Raw genomic sequence first — 21,075 nt, 5'->3', positions numbered from 1 at the left:
GGCGAGAGATCTTGGTAGACTTGTATCTCTGAGTATTGGCCCGGGAGAGTTCTACCCCCCGCAAGAGCTCGAAGAAGTTTGTCTCTGAAGGTATAGTAGTGTAGACGGACTATGACATCACGAGGCTTGTCCCCTTCACTAGATCTGGGTCTCAGCGCTCTATGGGCCCGATCTATCAGCATCTCTTGATTTTCTTCTGGACCCAATATCATAGTAAACATCTCTCGGAGATACTTCTCTAAATCCTGTGGGGAGACAGTCTCAGGGATACCTTTCACCCCGGATATTATTGCGTCGGGTACGATCTTCTAGGTCCGCCAATTTGACTTCGAGATCCGATATTTGTTCAGCTAAGCATTGGGAGTACCCGAGGAGGTTAGAATGGTCTATCATCAAATCTTCCTGTTTGCGCTCTATTGTGTCTGTGCGCTCACCTATGGAGGCTATGTCACGTTTCAAATCTGCGTGGCTCTTCTCAAATTTCTTAGTTAGAGAGTCGTGATGTGAGGCCAGGAGTGTTGTGATAGAGTCCATAAGGTTATTATTAACCTCTTTTTCAGCACGTAGGGAACGCCCTACATTCTGGATCAAGGTCGGCTCACCGGTGGTCTCAGCTGAACTACTAGCATCTGTAAGATCTTCATCCGAGGCAGCCTGAGATCTGGAGAGGGGATTGCTGAAGTGATCCACAACTGTACGCTTAGGGGTATTCAGGGCTTTCTGTTTCCTTTTAAATGTTTGAGGAATTTTGTGGACCTGCATGGGTTCCCAGTATGAGTTGTGGGCACGTGACAACACTATAAAGATAAGCTGTTAACTGGCTGACTGGGGCCTTGGCATAAGAAAAATACTCTACATATCCTTAGATTACATCACAAAAAGGAGAAATGGTTAGACTTTGAAATGTTGGGTGAGCTAACTCTTGGTCACCAGGGCTCCCTCTCGACTCAGGGATAGGGGATACGACCCAAAGGAAGGGAAAAGGGGAAAGGGAAGTGACCAGCCTAGACTAGCTAGGCCGGAAAGGGTGAGTCTTGAGGGGTCGCTGCCTGAAAGCAACAACAACTAGACAATAGCAATAAGCAAGGCAGCAATGTTAAAGGCCTGTCAGGAAATAAAGGTGGTTAGGCAGACAGAGAAAATGCAGTTACAGTGGGTCCCCTAAGAGCACACTGAATTTACTGGTTTGAAAACAGTACTCACATAAAACCTCAAAACAGTACCTGTGTATAGTCTTACAGGAAACGTCAGCGCTGTTAAAGGAAAGTTATTGTTATTGGACAAACAACAAATAGCAAACAAGCGTCACAGTACACTTCGTGCCTAACGCTTGAAGACAATAAGGCTGACGCAGCAGCTTTGATATAAATAGCTAGTTACTGTTAAATTGAACTACGTAGGCACCCTATATAAAATAGATTGTCTCTATTAGTCTCCCTTATTATAGTGAGTTCAAGGTTCCTCTTATTTTGGTGAGGGGCTTATTTAGTTGTGTTTTAAACAACTAAATCAATGGCAGTTTCAGTTAATCAACCCAATAGCACATAGAAGGGATCTCAGGCAGGAAAGAGGTGGCTCACCAAAAAGCAAATGCTTCAAATATGAAGCTATGGTCACAGAATGTTAAGGGGACACAGCCTAGGACCAACAGCAGGGCAAAGGAGACCCCAGACACTCAAGCAGATGATAAAGTTTGGCAACCTTGTTTATGTGTCAGTAAAGGTCTTTTGGGCATAGTGACACCTACGTATAGTCTGTAGATCAGTGTCAGGAGTGGAAGATCACCGGGTAAACTAACTGGTTCTTACCCGGTCTGTGTGATGGTGCTCCACAGCAACAGTGCTGATGTAGGGGTGTGGGCTCAGCTGCAGTAAGTTTTTTCCTCTATGCAACTCTGCTCCCAGGCTGTTGGAGAGGTGAGGGACCCTCAGGCCCAAAATGGCGGATATTCGCGCCTTTTCACTGGGGCTATGTAGTATGAGGACTCAGCTGAGGTTTAAAGACCCAGTCTGTCCGACTCTTTCCTCAGCACCTGCCGCCGTGTATGAAGAAGCGTGAAGGAGGCTATCTCTCACTATCGTTTGCCTCACCAGGATAGGGCCGTCGGACACGCTCGGGTAGGAGGCTGCCTCTCAGGAACTGGAGGTATCTGTAGTAGCGCGCTCCGGAGTGGATCCCCAGCCCTCCGGAGCGATATCTGGCAGCAACAGTTAGTGGTCAGTGAAGGTAAGAGGTGCGCTGTAGAAGGCACTCCGGAGCGGAGCCCCGACCCTCCGGAGTGAAGGATGCAGTTATATCCCAAGGCGGGAGTGAGGTTCAGAATCTGCCGGGAGTAGTCTTTGTCTTCCGAGGTAGTGACAGGTTCAATCTGAGTGCACAAGAGGTTCAGGCAGGTCAAGGTGATAGTGGGGAGGCCCGGAGTGGATCCCCAACCCCCAGGGAGGAAGTCAGAGTGAGCCTGATCTCTCTCTTACTGTGGAGGCCTCACTCACAGCTCGAAAGTTAATCTGCTCTAGTGTGACGTGTAAATCAAATAAATGAGGTTATGCTGGTCACTTTCGTAGAGATAGAGTGCCCACCTCTAAGGACACAAGGTAGATTACCTTTATTAAAGTTTAAGGCACCCGGTGTAATTATATTTAGTGTTTTTGGTTCAGGAGCTCAGCACCAACACGTCCAGTCAGCTCAGTGGCCAGCTCCGCCCCCCCCTTTAATCATTTTAAACAAGGATTTTCGTAAATTACGTTTGTGGTTCTCTAAGTTTATCTGGGGAGGTAAGAAAGCACTATCTCTATAGATAAATTAATGTATGAATGGAGTGCAGCAGGTCTTGAGCAGCCAAATTATATAATTATGCCGCTTTGGTAAAGATAGCTTTAGACTGGATTGCTGAAACAGATACTGTATATTTTCCTCTTTCCATGATGGAAAGTTATTTTATTTCTCCATTTTCTTTAAAAGCAATTCTACACTGCCCAGATAAGAATCTACCAGATAAAATCACAGGTCTAATATCAATTCAAAATATTGTTATAGCCTGGCAAAAAATCTGTTCAATAGTAGGGTTAGATTTTTTGCCAACAATTGGTAACCCTTATTTTATGACCGGAATCTATTAAAAGGTATTTCAAGATTGGGCTGAAAATTGTCTCAACTATATTCATCAAACATTTCTTGAAAATAGCCAAATTTCCTCTTTTGAGGAACTTTCTCAGCAATTTGGTCTTCATTTTTTTCCTATCTACAGCTGAGACACTATATAAATAGTCTGGGAACGGATCGTGCAGCCTGTGTTGCGTGGTCTGATATCAAGATATGTATTTAAAAATGTTGTGCAGGGAAACGCCTCTATCTCACTGATGTATGATATAATGCTGAATATACAAAGCTTATCACATTTATATACACTTTGCATTAGATAGAAAACTATTTTTTTCTGATTTAGATGAAGATAAAATTCAAAAGAGTTTGTCAACTTTTAACGAATGTGTGATCTCAGTGAGCTGGAGGGAGTCCCACATGAAGCTCATTAATAATTATTATTTATCTCCACTAAAATTAACTATAATGTACCCGACACAAATCTCGGCATGCCCGCGCTGTGGTAATCCCTCTGCGGATACACTGCATATGTTTTGCCCAAAAATATTTCAATCATGGCAGAATATTGTGTATTTGTTTAGAAATCTGTGTAATGTCTCCATTACTTTTCCCCCTGAAAACATATTCTTTTTATATATACAGAATCATAGATTGTGTAATTCCACAAGGGTTCTAAACACTATTTTGTTGATAGTTAGATATTTAATACTGAAAAATTGTAAGGCAAGATCTGTCCCAACTTTACCATCAGTATTTAAAGAAATCCAATACCAAGCAGTTTATGAATCCTTTCACTTACAATCTGCATCAGAAAAGAGAATCAAAAAGTTCCTAATAGAATAGCTACCCATAATCAAATCTTTCGCACCATCCACGCAAAAATGTATTCTATTCCCCTTTTTAAGCTCAAATAGAGATTTAAAGGGACACTGAACCCAAATTTTTCCTTTCATGATTCAGATAGAACATGCAATTTTAAGCAACTTTCTAATTTACTCCTATTATCAATTTTTCTTCGTTCTCTTTCTTTATTTGAAAAAGAAGGCATCTAAGTTTTTTTGGTTCAGTACCCTAGACAGCACTTGTTTATTGGTGGGTGAAGTGAAATTATCCACCAATCAGCAAGAACAACCCAGGTTGTTCACCAACAATGGGCCGGCATCTAAACTTACATTCTTGCATTTAAAATAAAGATACCAAGAGAATGAAGAAAAATTGATAATATGAGGAAATTAGAAAGTTGCTTAAAATTGCATGCTCTATCTGAATCACGAAAGAAAAAATTTGGGTTCAGTGTCCCTTTAATGCAATAAGGTCGATTTTCTATAAGTCTTTATTTCTGTAATACTCTAGAAGATTGGTCTTGACGAATCCTATAGGTTTAAACAATAATTGAGGATTGTTTCCTATTAAGTTTTCCTTTTTTTTCACATATTGTATAATGTCAGGAGAATAGATGATTTATGGAATAGGTTATTAGGATCACCATATCCAAGAATTTGTTTTTTCTGTCTAATCTACTGATATTATGTTATGAAATGTATCTGGTATCCTGTATTTAATGATGTTCACTCTTTGTCCATAAACTATCACTTTTTACGGAGGTGATCATCCTCTATTTGCTTTGTGTAATATATGCATGTCTGAAAACAAATAAAAAGAGTTTAAAAAAAAAAAAATAGCCTTTTTTAGGATATGAACAGATCTCAACATGTTTTATGGAATTTTAAAGTTAGTGGATGAAGTTGAATCAACATTCACTCACTGTGGGGTGTTGTAAGTAGCAAAGTTAGCACATTGTATTTGCAAAATGTACACGCCTACTGCAGCACTGACACACATTTTGTGCTAAAATTATGATCTGAAGGGATATTCTATATCCATGAAAGGGCAAGGATATGTTCTCCTAGAGATGTAGGGACCCTATTAGTGCTTAGACTGTTACTTATGAGAGGATAAACAGGGGCAGAGAGAGGGATTGGAGAGGAAACGTGAAAGTGGAGAAGAAAGAGTTAAGAGAGAGTGGATTTAAAATAAGAAATAGAGAAGATATATGAGAGAGGATAAAGAGTGTATAGAGAAGATATTGTGTGAGAGAGAAAGTAGAGGGTAAAAAGATAGATTAAAAGGGGAGGGAGTGGAGAGAAGGAAAGATGATCATTTATTTAAAAAAAAATCCAGGTCTGCTGTGACCATCCATGATTGTCAGCACTTTCTGCATTCTCTCAGTTCAACAACTTTTTACATCCAGCTGTTGTCTTCCTGAAAACCCCTAATTGATGTTGCTAACTGCTATGCACTTATTTTTGTTATTACTGTATGTAGTATTATTATTTTTTTTATGATTTAAAATAAAAACAATATAAAAATGACTGCACAGTAGGGTGTTTCACAATAGCTAAACATATACAAAGAGAGGTGGAGTAGTAGATGTGTTGTGGCTGGGTAGTGGGTTGGATCAGAAGTGGCAAGTGACATTTTGCCCTGGCTTGTAGCTTAGGACTTTAAATTAAGAATAAGAATAAAAAGTGACTTGGGGGCACTCGCAGGTCCTTTAAAAATTACATTTGCATTTCCATTAAAACTTTTTCACAAAACCATCAGCAAAGTTGATGTTTCCTAAGCCTTTTTCAGGATATCAAGTAAAAGTTTCAATTCAGTAGTCACAATTTCAATGCACCATGCTTGAATCTCCGATAGGATGTTGTTGTTTTTTAATGTCTGGGTTTTTTACAATTTGCAGTTATGAACATAAATGTTGGAATGCGAAGTGCAGCAGAATTCCTGGATCAGTTTTATGAGAAAAGGAGATTATTAATCTTATCAACTCCTACTGCAGCTGATTTATATTATAGATTGCAAGTTGGAATGCTTCAGGTAAGAAACAAAACACGATAACATGCAAAATGTTATATTCTCTGTCTATATGAAATTAAATATATATTATATAGTGACTCCAAAATGTTAAACTGTTGAGATCAGACTTTTTCTATGATCATGTGGTCTTGATATACTTAAAGTTTGGGAAAGATTAATTTCTAGAGACGTGCATGTGGCTTTGTGCGAATACAAATTTGTATAAATCAATGCCAATTCAGTGATTCTTTCTACATTATATGATAAAACTGACAAATAATGAGGATTCTTAGACCAAATCGATTCATTTATCCATACTATTTGCCTCCAAAAAATGTGCAGGAATGGACAAATAAGGAATTTAATCATACAGGCTTATCCAATCAACCCATTTCCTATCATAGGAAGATGGGAGACTTGGGAACACTCCGCTATTTTTAATTACTTTGACTAACAAATTGTCAGAGGCAAATCACAAAGTCAGTCAATATTTGAACCTTATGTGTTCTGTTGGCATTTAAAGATAGGTTCTTTAATTTGTTTGTTTTGTACTCTGTTCCCATTGGAAATAACAGTGACAAATCCAAAACTAATATTTGGCCAAACTTAACACCCCTACATGAACACAAAAACGAATTTTTGCCCATGCACATCTCTACTAATTCCACCCCAACAAATTGATTTTATTTTGATGTTGTTTACCTAAGTTTACAATGTGGCTTTGGGTCTGGAAAAAATCCTCCACAAACTAATGTAGATTATCCTTAGAAAAACAAGAAAAGCAACATATAGAGCAGTTCACCAACAAGTTACCAATGTTTCACTATTATTGCCAACGCTAGATCTGATCCTTAGGGAATCGGGGAGGGTCAATAAATAAACAAGAATTGTACTACACCATAAGCCTAGAACAATAACAAAATATGCAATCAGATGCAGATATAATAAGGTAAATGTTTCTCATTTTATATTGGTTTGCTAGCAAGCTCAATGTGGCCTGGATCTAAGACATTTAACAGTAATTGAATTATTTGGGATGTATCCAACATATATTGGAAGAATAGGACGCCGTCTTCTTCCACCAGCACTAGGGATACAATTAAGGTAGGTTATTGAAAAAGAAAATTAATTATATATTTTTCCCTTGCATGCTTTCAGATTGAGCTGTGCTTCTGTGAATAGTATATATGGGTTAGTATGTGTATGTATGATCCTGTTATGTCTTTAATGATACCTTGTAATTACAAAACATTTCTGTTATCTTGCTATAGAACAAAATATCAGCCAAGTCTAAACATTTTTAAAACAAATTAACATCTTGCTGCAATAGAAAACCTGACCTACCATTTGTCTTATTTGAAAGAGCCAATCCAGGCTTTTGTATGAACTGCATTGTTTTGCTGCTAAAGCCTAGTAGGGAAAGATGTGTAGCAGGGTTAGCCATCAGTGTTCATTTCCAGTTCTGAGAATTAGAAAATCTATAGCTTTAGAGCGTGATGACATGAAAAAGGGGTAAAATAAACAAAAGTATATTGCAAAGTTGTTTTACTATGTATAACTTAAAATCTTGAGATTTTAATATAAATTGTTAGGTATGAATTGGTAAAATTGTGATGATGGCTTAATCAAATAAACTTTGCATTGCCAAAGTTCTGTATGAAAAAACTAAATAAGGGCTAGATTACAAGAGGCGTTATTAAAATATCACTCCCGCATTAACTAGTGCTCATATTACAAGCTGAAAGTAAATGCAAATGCACAAGCACAATCGCATTTTACGTTAGTCTGGTTAGCGTTACTGAAGACCTCAAGGCCTATTTAACAAGTGCTTTCACTGAATGCGGAGATAGATTTCTGGTTGCTGCATTGTTAAAAGGATTGCTGTGTTAAAACAGTATTTCTCTTGTAAGGTGTATCCAGTCCACGGGTTCATCCATTACTTGTGGGATATTCTCCTTCCCAACAGGAAGTTGCAAGAGGACACCCACAGCAGAGCTGTCTATATAGCTCCTCCCCTAACCCCCACCTCCAGTCATTCTTTTGCAACTCTCGACAAGATAGGAAGTATCAAGAGATATGTGGTGACTTAGTGTAGTTTTACCTTCAATCAAGAGTTTGTTATTTTTAAACGGTACCGGGGTTGTACTGTTTTACTCTCAGGCAGAAATTAGAAGAAGAATTCTGCCAGGAGGTTGATGATCTCAGCGGTTTGTAACTAAGGTCCATTGCTGTTCTCACACATAACTGAAGAGTATGGGAAAACTTCAGTTGGGGGAACGGTCTGCAGATTACCTGCTTTGAGGTATGTTCAGTATTTTTATTTCTAGAGAGATGAAGAAAATGCTGACAGAGCCTTGTGTATTTGAGGTAAGCTAGATGCAGTGATTTAACAACGACTGGGATCATGCTTACAAAACAGGGTAATACTCATGTTAATACTCATATTACTTAGTGACAAAACGTTTTCATGTTTCATAAATAGGACGTTTTTTCTCTGAGGGAGATAAGTCGTTTCTTGGGGCCTAGTTTTCCACATGGTTAGTTAGATACTCCTAGGAGTATTTTCTTAAGGCCCCTCTGACATCCAGTACATGGTGGGAGGGACCTATTTTCGCGCTCTAGATGCGCAGTTTCCTTCAGACTGAGACATCCAGCTTCCCTAGAGGAGTCCTCTGGCATCTGAGGACCATTATAGAGGGTTTATTTCTTCCCAGAGCTGTGGCAAGGTGCTTAACAGTCTTTTAGCGGTGGTTGACGTTTTTTAAATCCGGTTTGGGGGCTAAGGGGTTAATCATCCATTTGCAAGTGGGTGCAATGTTGCTTTAGTCCCTTACACACACTGTAAAAATTTCGAAGACTTTATTATATTTTTACACTGTTTTGCAGTTTAAGTGCTATTTTTTTTCTCTTAAAGGCACAGTAACGTTTTTGTTTAATTGCTGTTTCACATTTATTAAAGTGTTTTCCAAGCTTGCTTGTCTCATTACTAGTCTGTTAAACATGTCTGACATAGAGGAAACTCCTTGTTCAATATGTTTGGAAGCCATTGTGGAACCCCCTCTTAGAATGTGTACCAAATGTACTGAAATTTCTATAAACTATAAAGACCATATTATGGCGCTTAAAGATTTATCTCCAGAGGATTCTCTGACTGAAAAAAGGGAGATTATGCCATCTAGCTCTCCCCATGTGTCAGAACCTAAAACTCCCGCTCAAGTGACGCCAAGTACATCTAGCGCGTCTAATTCTTTTACCTTACAGGACATGGCGGCAGTTATGAATGCTACCCTCTCAGAGGTATTGTCCAAACTGCCAGGGTTACAAGGAAAGCGAGACAGCTCTGGGGCTAGAACAAATACAGACCTTTCTGATGCTTTAATACCTGTGTCCGATATACCCTCACAATACTCAGAAGCCGAGGCAGGAGAGCTTCTATCTGTGGGTGACATTTCAGATTCAGGGAAGGCGTTGCTTCAGTCTGATTCTGAAATGACAGCGTTTAAATTTAAGCTCGAACACCTCCGCTTATTGCTTAGGGAGGTTTTAGCGACTCTGGATGACTGTGAACCCATTGTAGTTCCAGAGAAATTGTGTAAGATGGACAAATACTTTGCAGTGCCTGTTTACACTGATGTTTTTCCAGTCCCTAAGAAGTTTTCGGAAATTATTACTAAGTAATGGGATAGACTAGGTGTGCCGTTCTCTCCCCCTCCTGCTTTTAAAAAGATGTTTCCCATAGATGCCGCCATACGGGACTCGTGGCAGACGGTCCCTAAGGTGGAGGGAGCAGTCTCTACCCTAGCTAAGCGTACATCTATCCCCGTCAAGAACAGTTGTGCTTTCCTAGATCCTATGGATAAAAAATTGGAGGGTCTCCTTAAGAAAAATTTTATACATCAAGGTTTTATTCTCCAGCCTCTTGCATGCATTGCCCCAGTTACTGCTGCAGCGGCTTTTTGGTTCGAGTCTCTTGAGGAGGCTCTACAGGTGGAGACCCCGTTAGATGATATTTTAGACAGGATTAAAGCTCTTAAGTTAGCTAATTCCTTTATTTCTGACGCCGTTTTTTAATTTAACCAAGCTAACGGCTAAGAATCCAGGTTTTGCCATTCTGGTGCATAGGGCACTATGGCTTAAGTCCTGGTCAGCAGACGTTACTTCAAAGTCTAAGCTTCTTAACATCCCCTTCAAGGGACAGACCCTATTCGGGCCTGGTCTGAAGGAGATCATTTCTGATATTACTGGAGGAAAAGGTCACGCCCTTCCTCAGGATAGGTCCAATAAGTTAAGGACCAAACAGAATAATTTTCGTTCCTTTCGAAACTTCAAGAGTGGCGCAGCTTCAGCTTCCTCTAATGCAAAACAAGAGGGACATTTTGCCCAGTCCAAACCAGTCTGGAAACCTAACCAGGCTTGGAACAAGGGGAAGCAGGCCAAAAAACCTGCTGCTGCCTCTAAGACAGCATGAAGGAGTAGCCCCCGATCCGGGACCGGATCTAGTAGGGGGCAGACTTTCTCTCTTTGCTCAGGCTTGGGCAAGAGACGTCCAGGATCCCTGGGCACTAGAGATTGTTTCCCAGGGATATCTTCTGGAATTCAAAGGGGAGATTTCACCTCTCACAACTATCTGCAAACCAGATAAAGAGAGAGGCATTCTTACGTTGCGTTCAAGACCTACTTGTTATGGGAGTGATCCACCCAGTTCCAAGGGAGGAACAGGGGCAGGGTTTCTATTCAAACCTGTTTATAGTTCCCAAAAAGAGGGAACGTTCAGACCAATCTTGGATCTCAAGATCCTAAACAAATTTCTCAGGGTCCCATCTTTCAAGATGGAGACAATCCGAACCATCCTCCCTATGATCCAGGAGGGTCAATATATGACTATCGTGGACTTAAAGGATGCTTATCTCCACATTCCGATTCACAGAGATCATCATCAGTTCCTCAGGTTCGCCTTCCTAGACAGGCATTACCAGTTTGTGGCTCTTCCCTTCGGATTTGCCACAGCGCCAAGAATCTTTACGAAGGTTCTAGGGTCTCTACTGGCGATTCTAAGGCCGCAGGGCATAGCGGTGGCTCCTTACCTAGACGACATCCTGATCCAGGCGTCGACTTTTCAAATCGCCAAGTCCCATACGGACATTGTTCTGGCCTTTCTGAGGTCTCACGGGTGGAAGGTGAACAGAGAAAAGAGTTCACTCTCCCCTCTTACAAGAGTTTCCTTCCTAGGAACTCTGATAGATTCAGTAGAAATGAATTTTTTTCTGACAGAGGTCAGGATATCAAAGCTTCTAACTTCTTGCCGTGCTCTTCATTCCACTTCTCGGCCGTCAGTGGCTCAGTGTATGGAAATGATCGGCCTGATGGTAGCGGCAATGGACATAGTTCCATTTGCCCGCCTACATCTCAGACCACTGCAACTTTGCATGCTCAATCAGTGGGATGCGGACTACACAGATTTGTCTCCCCTGTTAAATCTGGATCAAGAGACCAGGAATTCTCTTCTCTGGTGGTTATCTCGGGTCCATCTGTCCAGGGGAATGAGTTTCCGCAGGCCAGAGTGGACTATAGTGACGACAGATGCCAGCCTTCTGGGCTGGGGCGCAGTCTGGAATTCCCTGAAGGCTCAGGGTTTGTGGACTCAGGAGGAGGCCCTCCTTCCGATAAACATTCTGGAGCTAAGAACGATATTCAATGCTCTTCAGGCTTGGCCTCAACTACCTGCTGTCAGATTCATCAGATTTCAGTCTGACAATATCACGACTGTAGCCTATATCAACCATCAGGGGGGAACAAGGAGTCCCCTGGCAATGATGGAGGTTTCCAAGATTATTCTTTGGGCAGAGGTTCACTCTTGCCATCTCTCAGCTATCCATATCCCAGGAGTAGAGAACTGGGAGGCGGGCTTTCTAAGTCGGCAGACTTTTCATCCGGGGGAGTGGGAGCTCCATCCGGAGGTATTTGCCCAGATGATTCAACTATGGGGCAAACCAGAACTGGATCTGATGGCGTCTCGTCAGAACGCCAAGCTTCCTCGTTACGGGTCCAGGTCAAGGGATCCCCAGGCAACGCTGATAGATGCTCTAGCAGTGCCCTGGTCCTTCAGCCTGGCTTATGTGTTTCCACCATTTCCTCTCCTCCCTCGTCTGATTGCCAACATCAAGCAGGAGAGAGCTTCGGTGATTTTGATAGCACCTGCGTGGCCACGCAGGACTTGGTATGCAAATCTGGTGGACATGTCATCCTTTCCACCATGGACTCTGCCACTGAGGCAGGACCTTCTACTCCAAGGTCCTTTCAAACATCCAAATCTAATTTCTCTGCGTCTGACTGCTTGGAGATTGAACGCTTGATTTTATCAAAACGTGGTTTCTCCGAGTCGGTCATTGATACCTTGATTCAGGCTCGAAAGCCTGTCACCAGGAAAATCTATCATAAGATATGGTGTAAATATCTTCATTGGTGTGAATCCAAAGGTTACTCGTGGAGTAAGGTCAGGATTCCTAGGATATTATCTTTTCTCCAAGAAGGATTGGAAAAGGGATTATCAGCTAGTTCCTTAAAGGGAGAGATTTCTGCTCTGTCTATTCTTTTGCACAAGCGTCTGGCTGATGTTCCAGACGTTCAGGCATTTTGTCAGGCTTTGGTTAGAATCAGGCCTGTGTTTAAACCTGTTGCTCCGCCATGGAGTTTAAATTTAGTTCTTAAAGTTCTTCAAGGGGTTCCGTTTGAACCTTTGCATTCCATAGATATCAAGCTTTTATCTTGGAAAGTTCTGTTCCTAGTAGCTATCTCTTCGGCTCGAAGAGTTTCAGAGTTATCTGCCTTACAGTGTGATCACCTTATCTGATCTTCCATGCAGATAAGGTAGTTTTGCATACCAAACCTGGGTTTCTTCCTAAGGTGGTATCTAATAAGAATATCAATCAGGAAATTGTTGTTCCGTCACTGTGTCCTAATCCTTCTTCAAAGAAGGAACGTCTGTTACACAATCTTGACGTGGTTCGTGCTTTAAAGTTTTATTTGCAAGCTAATAAGGATTTTCGTCAAACATCTGCATTGTTTGTTGTCTATTCTGGAAAGAGGAGAGGCCAAAAGGCTTCGGCAACTTCTCTTTCTTTTTGGCTGAGAAGTATAATCCGTTTAGCTTATGAGACTGCTGGCCAGCAGCCTCCTGAAAGAATTACAGCTCATTCTACTAGAGCGGTAGCTTACACATGGGCTTTTAAACATGAGGCCTCTGTTGAACAGATTTGTAAGGTGGTGACTTGGTCTTCGCTTCATACTTTTTCTAAATTCTACAATTTTGATACTTTTGCTTCCTCGGAGGCTATTTTTGGGAGAAAGGTCTTACAGGCAGTGGTGCCTTCCGTTTAAGTTCCTGCCTTGTCCCTCTCTTCATCCGTGTCCTAAAGCTTTGGTATTGGTATCCCACAAGTAATGGATGAACCCGTGGACTGGATACAACTTACAAGAGAAAACAACATTTATGCTTACCTGGTAAATTTCTTTCTCTTGTGGTGTATCCAGTCCACGGCCCGCCCTGTCACTTTAAGGCAGGTGTTTTTATTTTTAAAACTACAGTCAGTCACCACTGCACCCGATAGTTTCTCCTTTTTCTTACTTGTCTTCTGTCGAATGACTGGAGGTGGGGGTTAGGGGATGAGCTATATAGACAGCTCTGCTGTGGGTGTCCTCTTGCAACTTCCTGTTGGGAAGGAGAATATCCCACAAGTAATGGATGAACCCGTGGACTGGATACACCACAAGAGAGAGAAATTTATCAGGTAAGCATAAATTTTGTTTTTGAAGCAAAAAAAATGAGAATTTGCATATCTAATTTGCATATCTTACCCAGAATTCTCGTGTGCATTGGTAACATTGTATATGAAGTATTTCTGGGAAAAAGCAAGCAGAGAATCTTGCCTAGATGTGCTAATTTCCTATGCAAATATTTACATTGATTTAATTTTGAGACATGGAGGATTTTAATTTCATTTTTTTTATCTCCCCCCATAATTTTAATGAATTTTGGTTTAACCTTGAAAGTAGCTTTATCAATGCAGCAACCAGAAATCTATCTCCTACCGATGAGGTCCAAAAAGAACGAAACAGGCTGTCTAGTGAGTGATTTCTGGTTTGCTGCAATAATCCTGTTAAAAGGATCGCTGTGTTAAAACAGTATTTTGAAGCAAAAAAAACTGAGAATTTGCATATCTTACCCAGAATTCTCTTGTGCATTGGTAACATTGTATATGAAGTATTTCTGGGAAAAAGCAAGTGGGGAATCTTGCCTAGATGTGCTAATTTCCTATGCAAATATTTACATTGATTTAATTTTGAGACATGGAGGATTTTAATTTCAGTTTTTATCTCCCCCCATCCAAAGGTCTTATCAAATGTGCAGTAGTCACTTTTATTAACGTGAACGTTTTCGGGTAAAACAACCTGTCCTCAGACAAACAGTGAGGACGGGTTGTTTTACCTGAAAACGTTCACACTAATAAAAGTGACTACTGCACATTTGATAAGACCTTTGGAGTGCGCTTTTTCTGGACATATTGTGATAAGTTTGCTACACTCAAGGCTGATGTTCATCTTATTCTGGAGTGCACACTATCTGGAGTTTATATATTTATACATATATATATATATATATATATATATATATATATATATATATATATATATATATATATATATATATATATATATATAATTAATCATATACGGCTAGATTACGAGTTTTTGTCGGTAAGGCTTGCGGTGGTAACAAGCCTTTTTTCCCCACCGCTCCCTTAAGACAACGCTGGTATTACAGGTTTTTTTAAACCTGGCGTTAGCCGCAAAAAGGTGAGAGTAGAGCAAAATTTAGCTCCACATCTCACCTCAATACCAGCGTTGCTTAAGTCAGCGGTGAGCTGGCTAAACGTGCTCGTGCACGATTTCCCCATAGGAAACAATGGGGCAGAGCCGGCTGGAAAAAAAACCTAACACCTGCAAAAAAGTAGTGTCCAGCTTCTAACGCAGACCCTTTGTTTCCTATGGGGAAATTAATTTTATATCTGCACCTAACACCCTAACATGAACCCCGAGTCTAAACACCCCCAATATTACACTTATTAACCCCTAATCTGCCACCCCCGCTATCGCTAACACCTACATTATATTATTAACCCCTAATCTGCCGCTCCGGACAACGCCGCCTTCTACATTATCCCTATGAACCCCTAATCTGCTGCCCCCAACATCGCTGACACCTACATTATAGTTATTAACCCCTAATCTGCCCCCCCCAACGTCGCCGCAACTATATTAAATTTATTAACCCCTAATCTGCCGCCACTGCCTCCGCCACTATTATAAATTTATTAACCCCTAAACCTAAGTCTAACCCTAACCCTAACACCCCTCTAACTTAAATATAATTTAAATTAAACAAATAAATTTACCATCATTAAATAAATTAATCCTATTTAAAACTAAATACTTACCTATAAAATTTGTATTTATTTTAACTAGGTACAATAGTTATTAAATAGTTATTAACTATTTAATAACGTCCTAGTTAAAATAAAGACAAATATACCTGTAAAATAAATCCTAACCTAAGTTACAATTACACCTAACACTACACTATCATTAAATTAATTACCTAAACTACCTACAATTAAATACAGTTAAATTAAATAAACTAAATTACGGGGAAAAAAACACACAAAATTACAGAAAAAAAAGGAATTACAAGAATTTTAAACTAATTACACCTAATCTAATCCCCCTAATAAAATAAAAAAGCCCCCCCAAAATAATAAAATTCCCTACCCTATACTAAATTACAAAAAGCCCTTAAAAGGGCCTTTTGCGGGGCATTGCCCAAAAGTAATCAGCTCTTTCACCTGTAAAAAAAATACAATACCCCCCCAACATTAAAACCCACCACCCACACACCCAACCCTACTCTAAAACCCACCCAATCCCCCCTTAAAAAAACCTAACACTACCCCCCTGAAGATCTCCCTACCTTGAGCCGTCTTCACCCAGCCGGACACAAGTGGACCTCCAGAGGGGCAGAAGTCTTCATCCGATCCGGGCAGAAGTCTTCATCCAGGCGGCATCTTCTATCTTCATCCATCCGGAGCGGATCCATCTTCAATCCAGCCGACGCAGAGCCATCCTCTTCCATCGACGTCCTAACGAAGAATGAAGGTTCCTTTAAATGATGTCATCCAAGATGGCGTCCCTTGAATTCCGATTGGCTGATAGGATTCTATCAGCCAATCGGAATTAAGGTAGGAAAAATTCTAGAGTAGGGTTGGGTGTGTGGGTGGTGGGTTTTAATGTTGGGGGGGGTATTGTATTTTTTATACAGGTGAAAGAGCTGATTACTTTGGGGCAATGCCCCGCAAAAGGCCCTTTTAAGGGCTATTTGTAATTTAGTATAGGGTAGGGATTTTTATTATTTTGGGGGGCTTTTTTATTTTATTAGGGGGATTAGATTAGGTGTAATTAGTTTAAAATTCTTGTAATTCTTTATTATTTTCTGTAATTTAGTGGGTTTTTTTGTAATTTAGTTTATTTAATTAGGTAGTTTAGGTAATTAGTTTAATTATAGTGTAGTGTTAGGTGTAATTGTAATTTAGGTGAGGTTTTATTTTACAGGTATAATTGTCTTTATTTTAACTCGGAAGTTATTTAATAGTTAATAACTATTTAATTACTATTGTACCTAGTTAAAATAAATACAAAGTTGCCTGTAAAATAAATATAAATCCTAAGCTAGCTACAATGTAACTATTGGTTATATTGTAGCTAGCTTAGGGTTTATTTTATAGGTATTTAGTTTTAAATAGGATTAATTTATTTAATTGTAGTAATTCTATTTAGATTATTTTAAATTATATTTGTTAGGGGGGGGGGGTTAGGGTTAGGGTTAGACTTAGGTTTAGGGGTTAATACCTTTAATATAGTAGCGGCGACGTTGGGGGTGGCAGATTAGGGGTTAATAAATGTAAGTAGGTGTCGGCGATGTTAGGGACGGCAGATTAGGGGTTAATAAAATTTAACTAGTGTTTGCGAGGTGGGAGTGCGGCGGTTTAGGGGTTAATATATTTAATAAAGTGGCAGCGGTGTCCGATCGGCAGATTAGGGGTTAATATATTTATTAAAGTGTTTCCGATGTGGGGTGGGGGGCTCGGTTTAGGGGTTAATAGGTAGTTTATGGGTGTTAGTGTACTTTTTAGCACTTTAGTTAAGAGTTCTATGTTCCGGCGTTAGCCCATAAAACTCTTAACTACTGACTTTTAAATGTGTTAGAAGTCTTGACAGGAGAGGGTCTACCGCTCACTTCTTCCAAGACTCGTAATACCAGCGTTAGGCAAATCCCATTAAAAAGATAGGATACGCAATTGACGTAAGGTGATTTGCAGTAAGCTCGAGTCGCGGAAGAAAAGTGAGCGGTACACCTGTACCTGTCAGACTCGTAATACCAGCGGGCGTTAAAAAGCAGCGTTGGGACCTCTCAACGCTGCTTTTTAAGGCTAACGCAAGACTCGTAATCTAGGCGATAAATTCCTACTATAGCTGACTTATATATGTGTGTATACATGTGTGTTTATATATTTACCACTGAATAATGGTAGGTAAGAGTTTTTATGACAAGCCTAAGCGTTCAGACAGATTATTATTATGCTGTGGTTAACACATCTACAAACGTGGTAAGATAGGGCATGCAATTTTAAACAATTTTCCAATTCACTTTTATCTTAAAATTTGCTTTGTTCTCTTGGTATTCTTAGTTGAAGCTAAACCTAGGTAGGCTCATATGCTAATTTCTAAGCCCTTGAAGGCCAACTCTTATCTGAATGCATTTGACAGTTTTTCACAGCTTGAGGGTGTTAAATACATATTTCTAAATATATCTGATGCTATTTTTGTACAATATATATCTATACCTATATATAGATGATTATATATAGGTATAGCTATATACAGATATATAGTAATATCTATTTAAAAATACAATGCAGAACATTGGAATGTGATATATTTATAGTAAATACACACTATAACACTTTTGTTTAAATATGAATATTGCATAAATATGATTTTACATGTTTTCATCTACTTGACTGCAAAGGGCTACAATGTACTTCTATATATGTCTCTATGTGTGTACATATGTATTTATGTGTTTGTTTATATCTGTATATATGTCTGTAAATACATATATACACATAAATACATACATATATATGTAAGCACATACACAAATATATATATATATATATACACACACCATCTTTAGACATGTATGTATCTCAGTGTTTAAAGTGCAAGAAGATTGTTACAGAAATTATGAAATTTAACATCCCATCTACATATTAATCATGGCTTTAAATTAAATATGCAAAGGGTAAAACAATTACATTCACTTTATAAAAACATAAAATCCCTTTTTACCAATGTCAATGGAGTGTGTATATATACATATATATATATATATATATATATATATATATATATATATATATATATATATATATATATATATATATATATATATATATATATATATTTATATATTATCATTATAGTTTACTAGTCAGGAAAGAAAAGTTATTAGCCCAGAGGGAAAAATACACTAGTCTAGTGATGGCACACCTTGGCACTCCAGATGTTTCAGAACTACATTTCCCATGATGCTTAGGCACTCTGAAGTCCAGTCAAGCATCATTGGAAATGTAGTCCTGAAACATCTGGAGTGCCAAGGTTTGCCATCACTGCACTAGTCCATTCGTTGTCACCTAATGTATTTTGCAGATCAATGACGAATCTGGCTTCCTCCAATCGTTGCGTGCCCCCATTGGCGTCTAGCTCGTGGGGCACGCAACGATTGGTGGAAACTGGATTCAACATCGATATGCAAAATTCAGAAGGAGATGCGGCTGGAGGATCAGCGGTCTGTTTAACGTAACGCAAAGGTAAGTATTTTTTAAAAAGAGTCATTGTAAAGTTTAATGGATTAAAGAGCCCATGTTTTTTAGCTAGTGGGCAGTAATTCCTTAAACTTTACAAACACTTAAATATGTAATGTCAAAAAAGTATCACTACATATTGCAACACGCTAATTTTTCTGTTTGCAATGCTGTGAAACACAACCGAATTGAGTAAAACCCAACACATTGGGGCCTAGTTAGCAAAAGTCTGTCGGACCTGATCCGACATTGCGGATCAGGTCCGACAGACCTCGCTGAATGCAGAGAGCGATACGCTCTTCGTATTTAGCATTGCACCAGCAGCTCTTGTGAGCTGCTGGTGCAACGCCACCCCCTGCAGATTTGCGGCCAGCAGGGGGTGTCAATCAACCCAATCGTACTCGATAGGTTGAATTGCGGCGATGTCTGTCCACCTGCTCAGAGCAGACGGACAGGTTATGGAGAAGCGGGCTTTATACCGCTGCTTCATAACTGCTGTTTCTGGCGAGCCTTCAGGCTCGCCAGAAACACAGAGCTTCAAGCTCCGTATGGAGCTTGATAGATATGCCCCATTGCATCATATTTAATTGTTTATATTGCATTTGTAAATGGTTTTGCAAAAACAACTTTTTCATTTTTCTGCTTCTCTAGGTTGCTGCTGCGAATCTCGGAGAGCAAATTTCAGATGGTGGTTTTGGACAAACATGGTGTAGACAAGGAGAGATACGCGTTTCCTGTCAACAGTGCAGATCTATTTACACTCATTGATACTTTCCCTCTTAGAAAAGATGAAATGAAGTTCCAAGCTGAATCAGGTCACACTTGTAACTGATCAACAGGGATTTTATATATTAATTAACTCATAATAATGTGCTGCTCTTGATGCATAAAACAAATTACTCTTTTTAAATCTAGATGTACAGATTTTTTTTCCCAGATTTTAATGCTGTATATTCTTTGTTTAAATGATATATGCATGATTTTTTTTTAGTACAGTCACATGCCAAGTAACTTAACTGCTGCCATCTTTACAGCTTTATGTACAGACACTACATACAAATTCTTAGTAACGTGAATATTTCAGACAGGCATTTTCAGTACTTGTAAAATTGGGGATTTTCTTTAAAAAAACAAATAACATTTATTAATAAAAACTACTTTTTACGCAGAGATGCTACATTTTATTGTGAAAGAAAAATATGTTTGTGTAATTGGGCAAACTGTAAAATATAAAGAACATATTGAAACCTGCAGTGTTTGTTTTCTTTAAAAATGATATATATGTTGAATTTTAATCTATTTGCATTTTATATGAATAGCGTCAACTTGTATATGAAATTAAAATAGCTCAATAAATATAGGACTATTCTAATAATACTAGGGGGTCAATTCGATAAAAATCGTTGCCCGCAAAAGCCGGCGACGCCAATATTTACGCTGGTTTGGTATCACATATACGGCGTAACCTAGAAGTTACGCGCGTATATTTCTGCCGTCGCCCGTAGTTTTTTGGGCCATAGGCAGGTATACCAAAGCAGCGCAGTTTGGTATCCAATATGCAGCGTAAGGACTTACGTGGCGAAAATGGAGAAATCTTACTCCATTTTCACCTCGCCACAAAAAGCAGCCGTAAGAAGCCTTACGCTGACTATTGGAGCCCCGTAACTCCCTAAACTAGCTAGAAAATAAACTTAACACCTAACGCATGCGCAATGTCTATCTACCTGTCACCCGCGATCTGCTAAATAAAACCTAACACCTAACGCATGCGCAATGTCTATCTACCTGTCAACCGCGATCCCCCCCCGAAATCCCTAATAAAGTTATTAACCCCTAAACCGCCTCTCCCGGACCCCGCCGCCATCTACATAAACTAACCCCCTACTGTGAGCCCCTAAAATCGCCGCCATCTACCTTATCTATCCCCTAATCTGACCCCTTACACCGCCGCCACCTATATAAAAATTATTAACCCCTAATCTAATCCCCCTATACCGCCGCCAGCTATATTAATATTATTAACCCCTATATTATCTATATTAACCCTAAGTATATTATAGTTAATATAGTTATTACATTATATATATTAACTATATTAACCCTAATTATATTAGGGTTAATATAGTTAATATAGTTACTA

The 21,075-nt window shown here is 39.4% G+C and overlaps 1 protein-coding gene across 1 annotated transcript in view; it reads left to right on the top strand.

Annotated features, from left to right (window-relative positions):
- Nucleotides 1–20,188, top strand: part of SRPX (sushi repeat containing protein X-linked) — a 244,242-nt gene extending 224,054 nt beyond the window's left edge. Inside the window, exons 8-10 of the mRNA XM_053706469.1 lie at nt 5,846–5,979; nt 6,941–7,062; nt 19,587–20,188. Of these exons, the coding sequence (XP_053562444.1) occupies nt 5,846–5,979; nt 6,941–7,062; nt 19,587–19,767 (437 nt within the window). The 3' untranslated portion in view covers nt 19,768–20,188. The remainder of the gene's footprint in view (nt 1–5,845; nt 5,980–6,940; nt 7,063–19,586) is intronic.
- Nucleotides 20,189–21,075: the final 887 nt, after the last annotated feature.

This window comes from Bombina bombina, chromosome 3, assembly GCF_027579735.1.
Source record: "Bombina bombina isolate aBomBom1 chromosome 3, aBomBom1.pri, whole genome shotgun sequence".
NCBI classification, from domain to species: Eukaryota; Metazoa; Chordata; class Amphibia; order Anura; family Bombinatoridae; genus Bombina; species Bombina bombina.
This window is presented reverse-complemented; position numbering and strand designations above follow the sequence as displayed.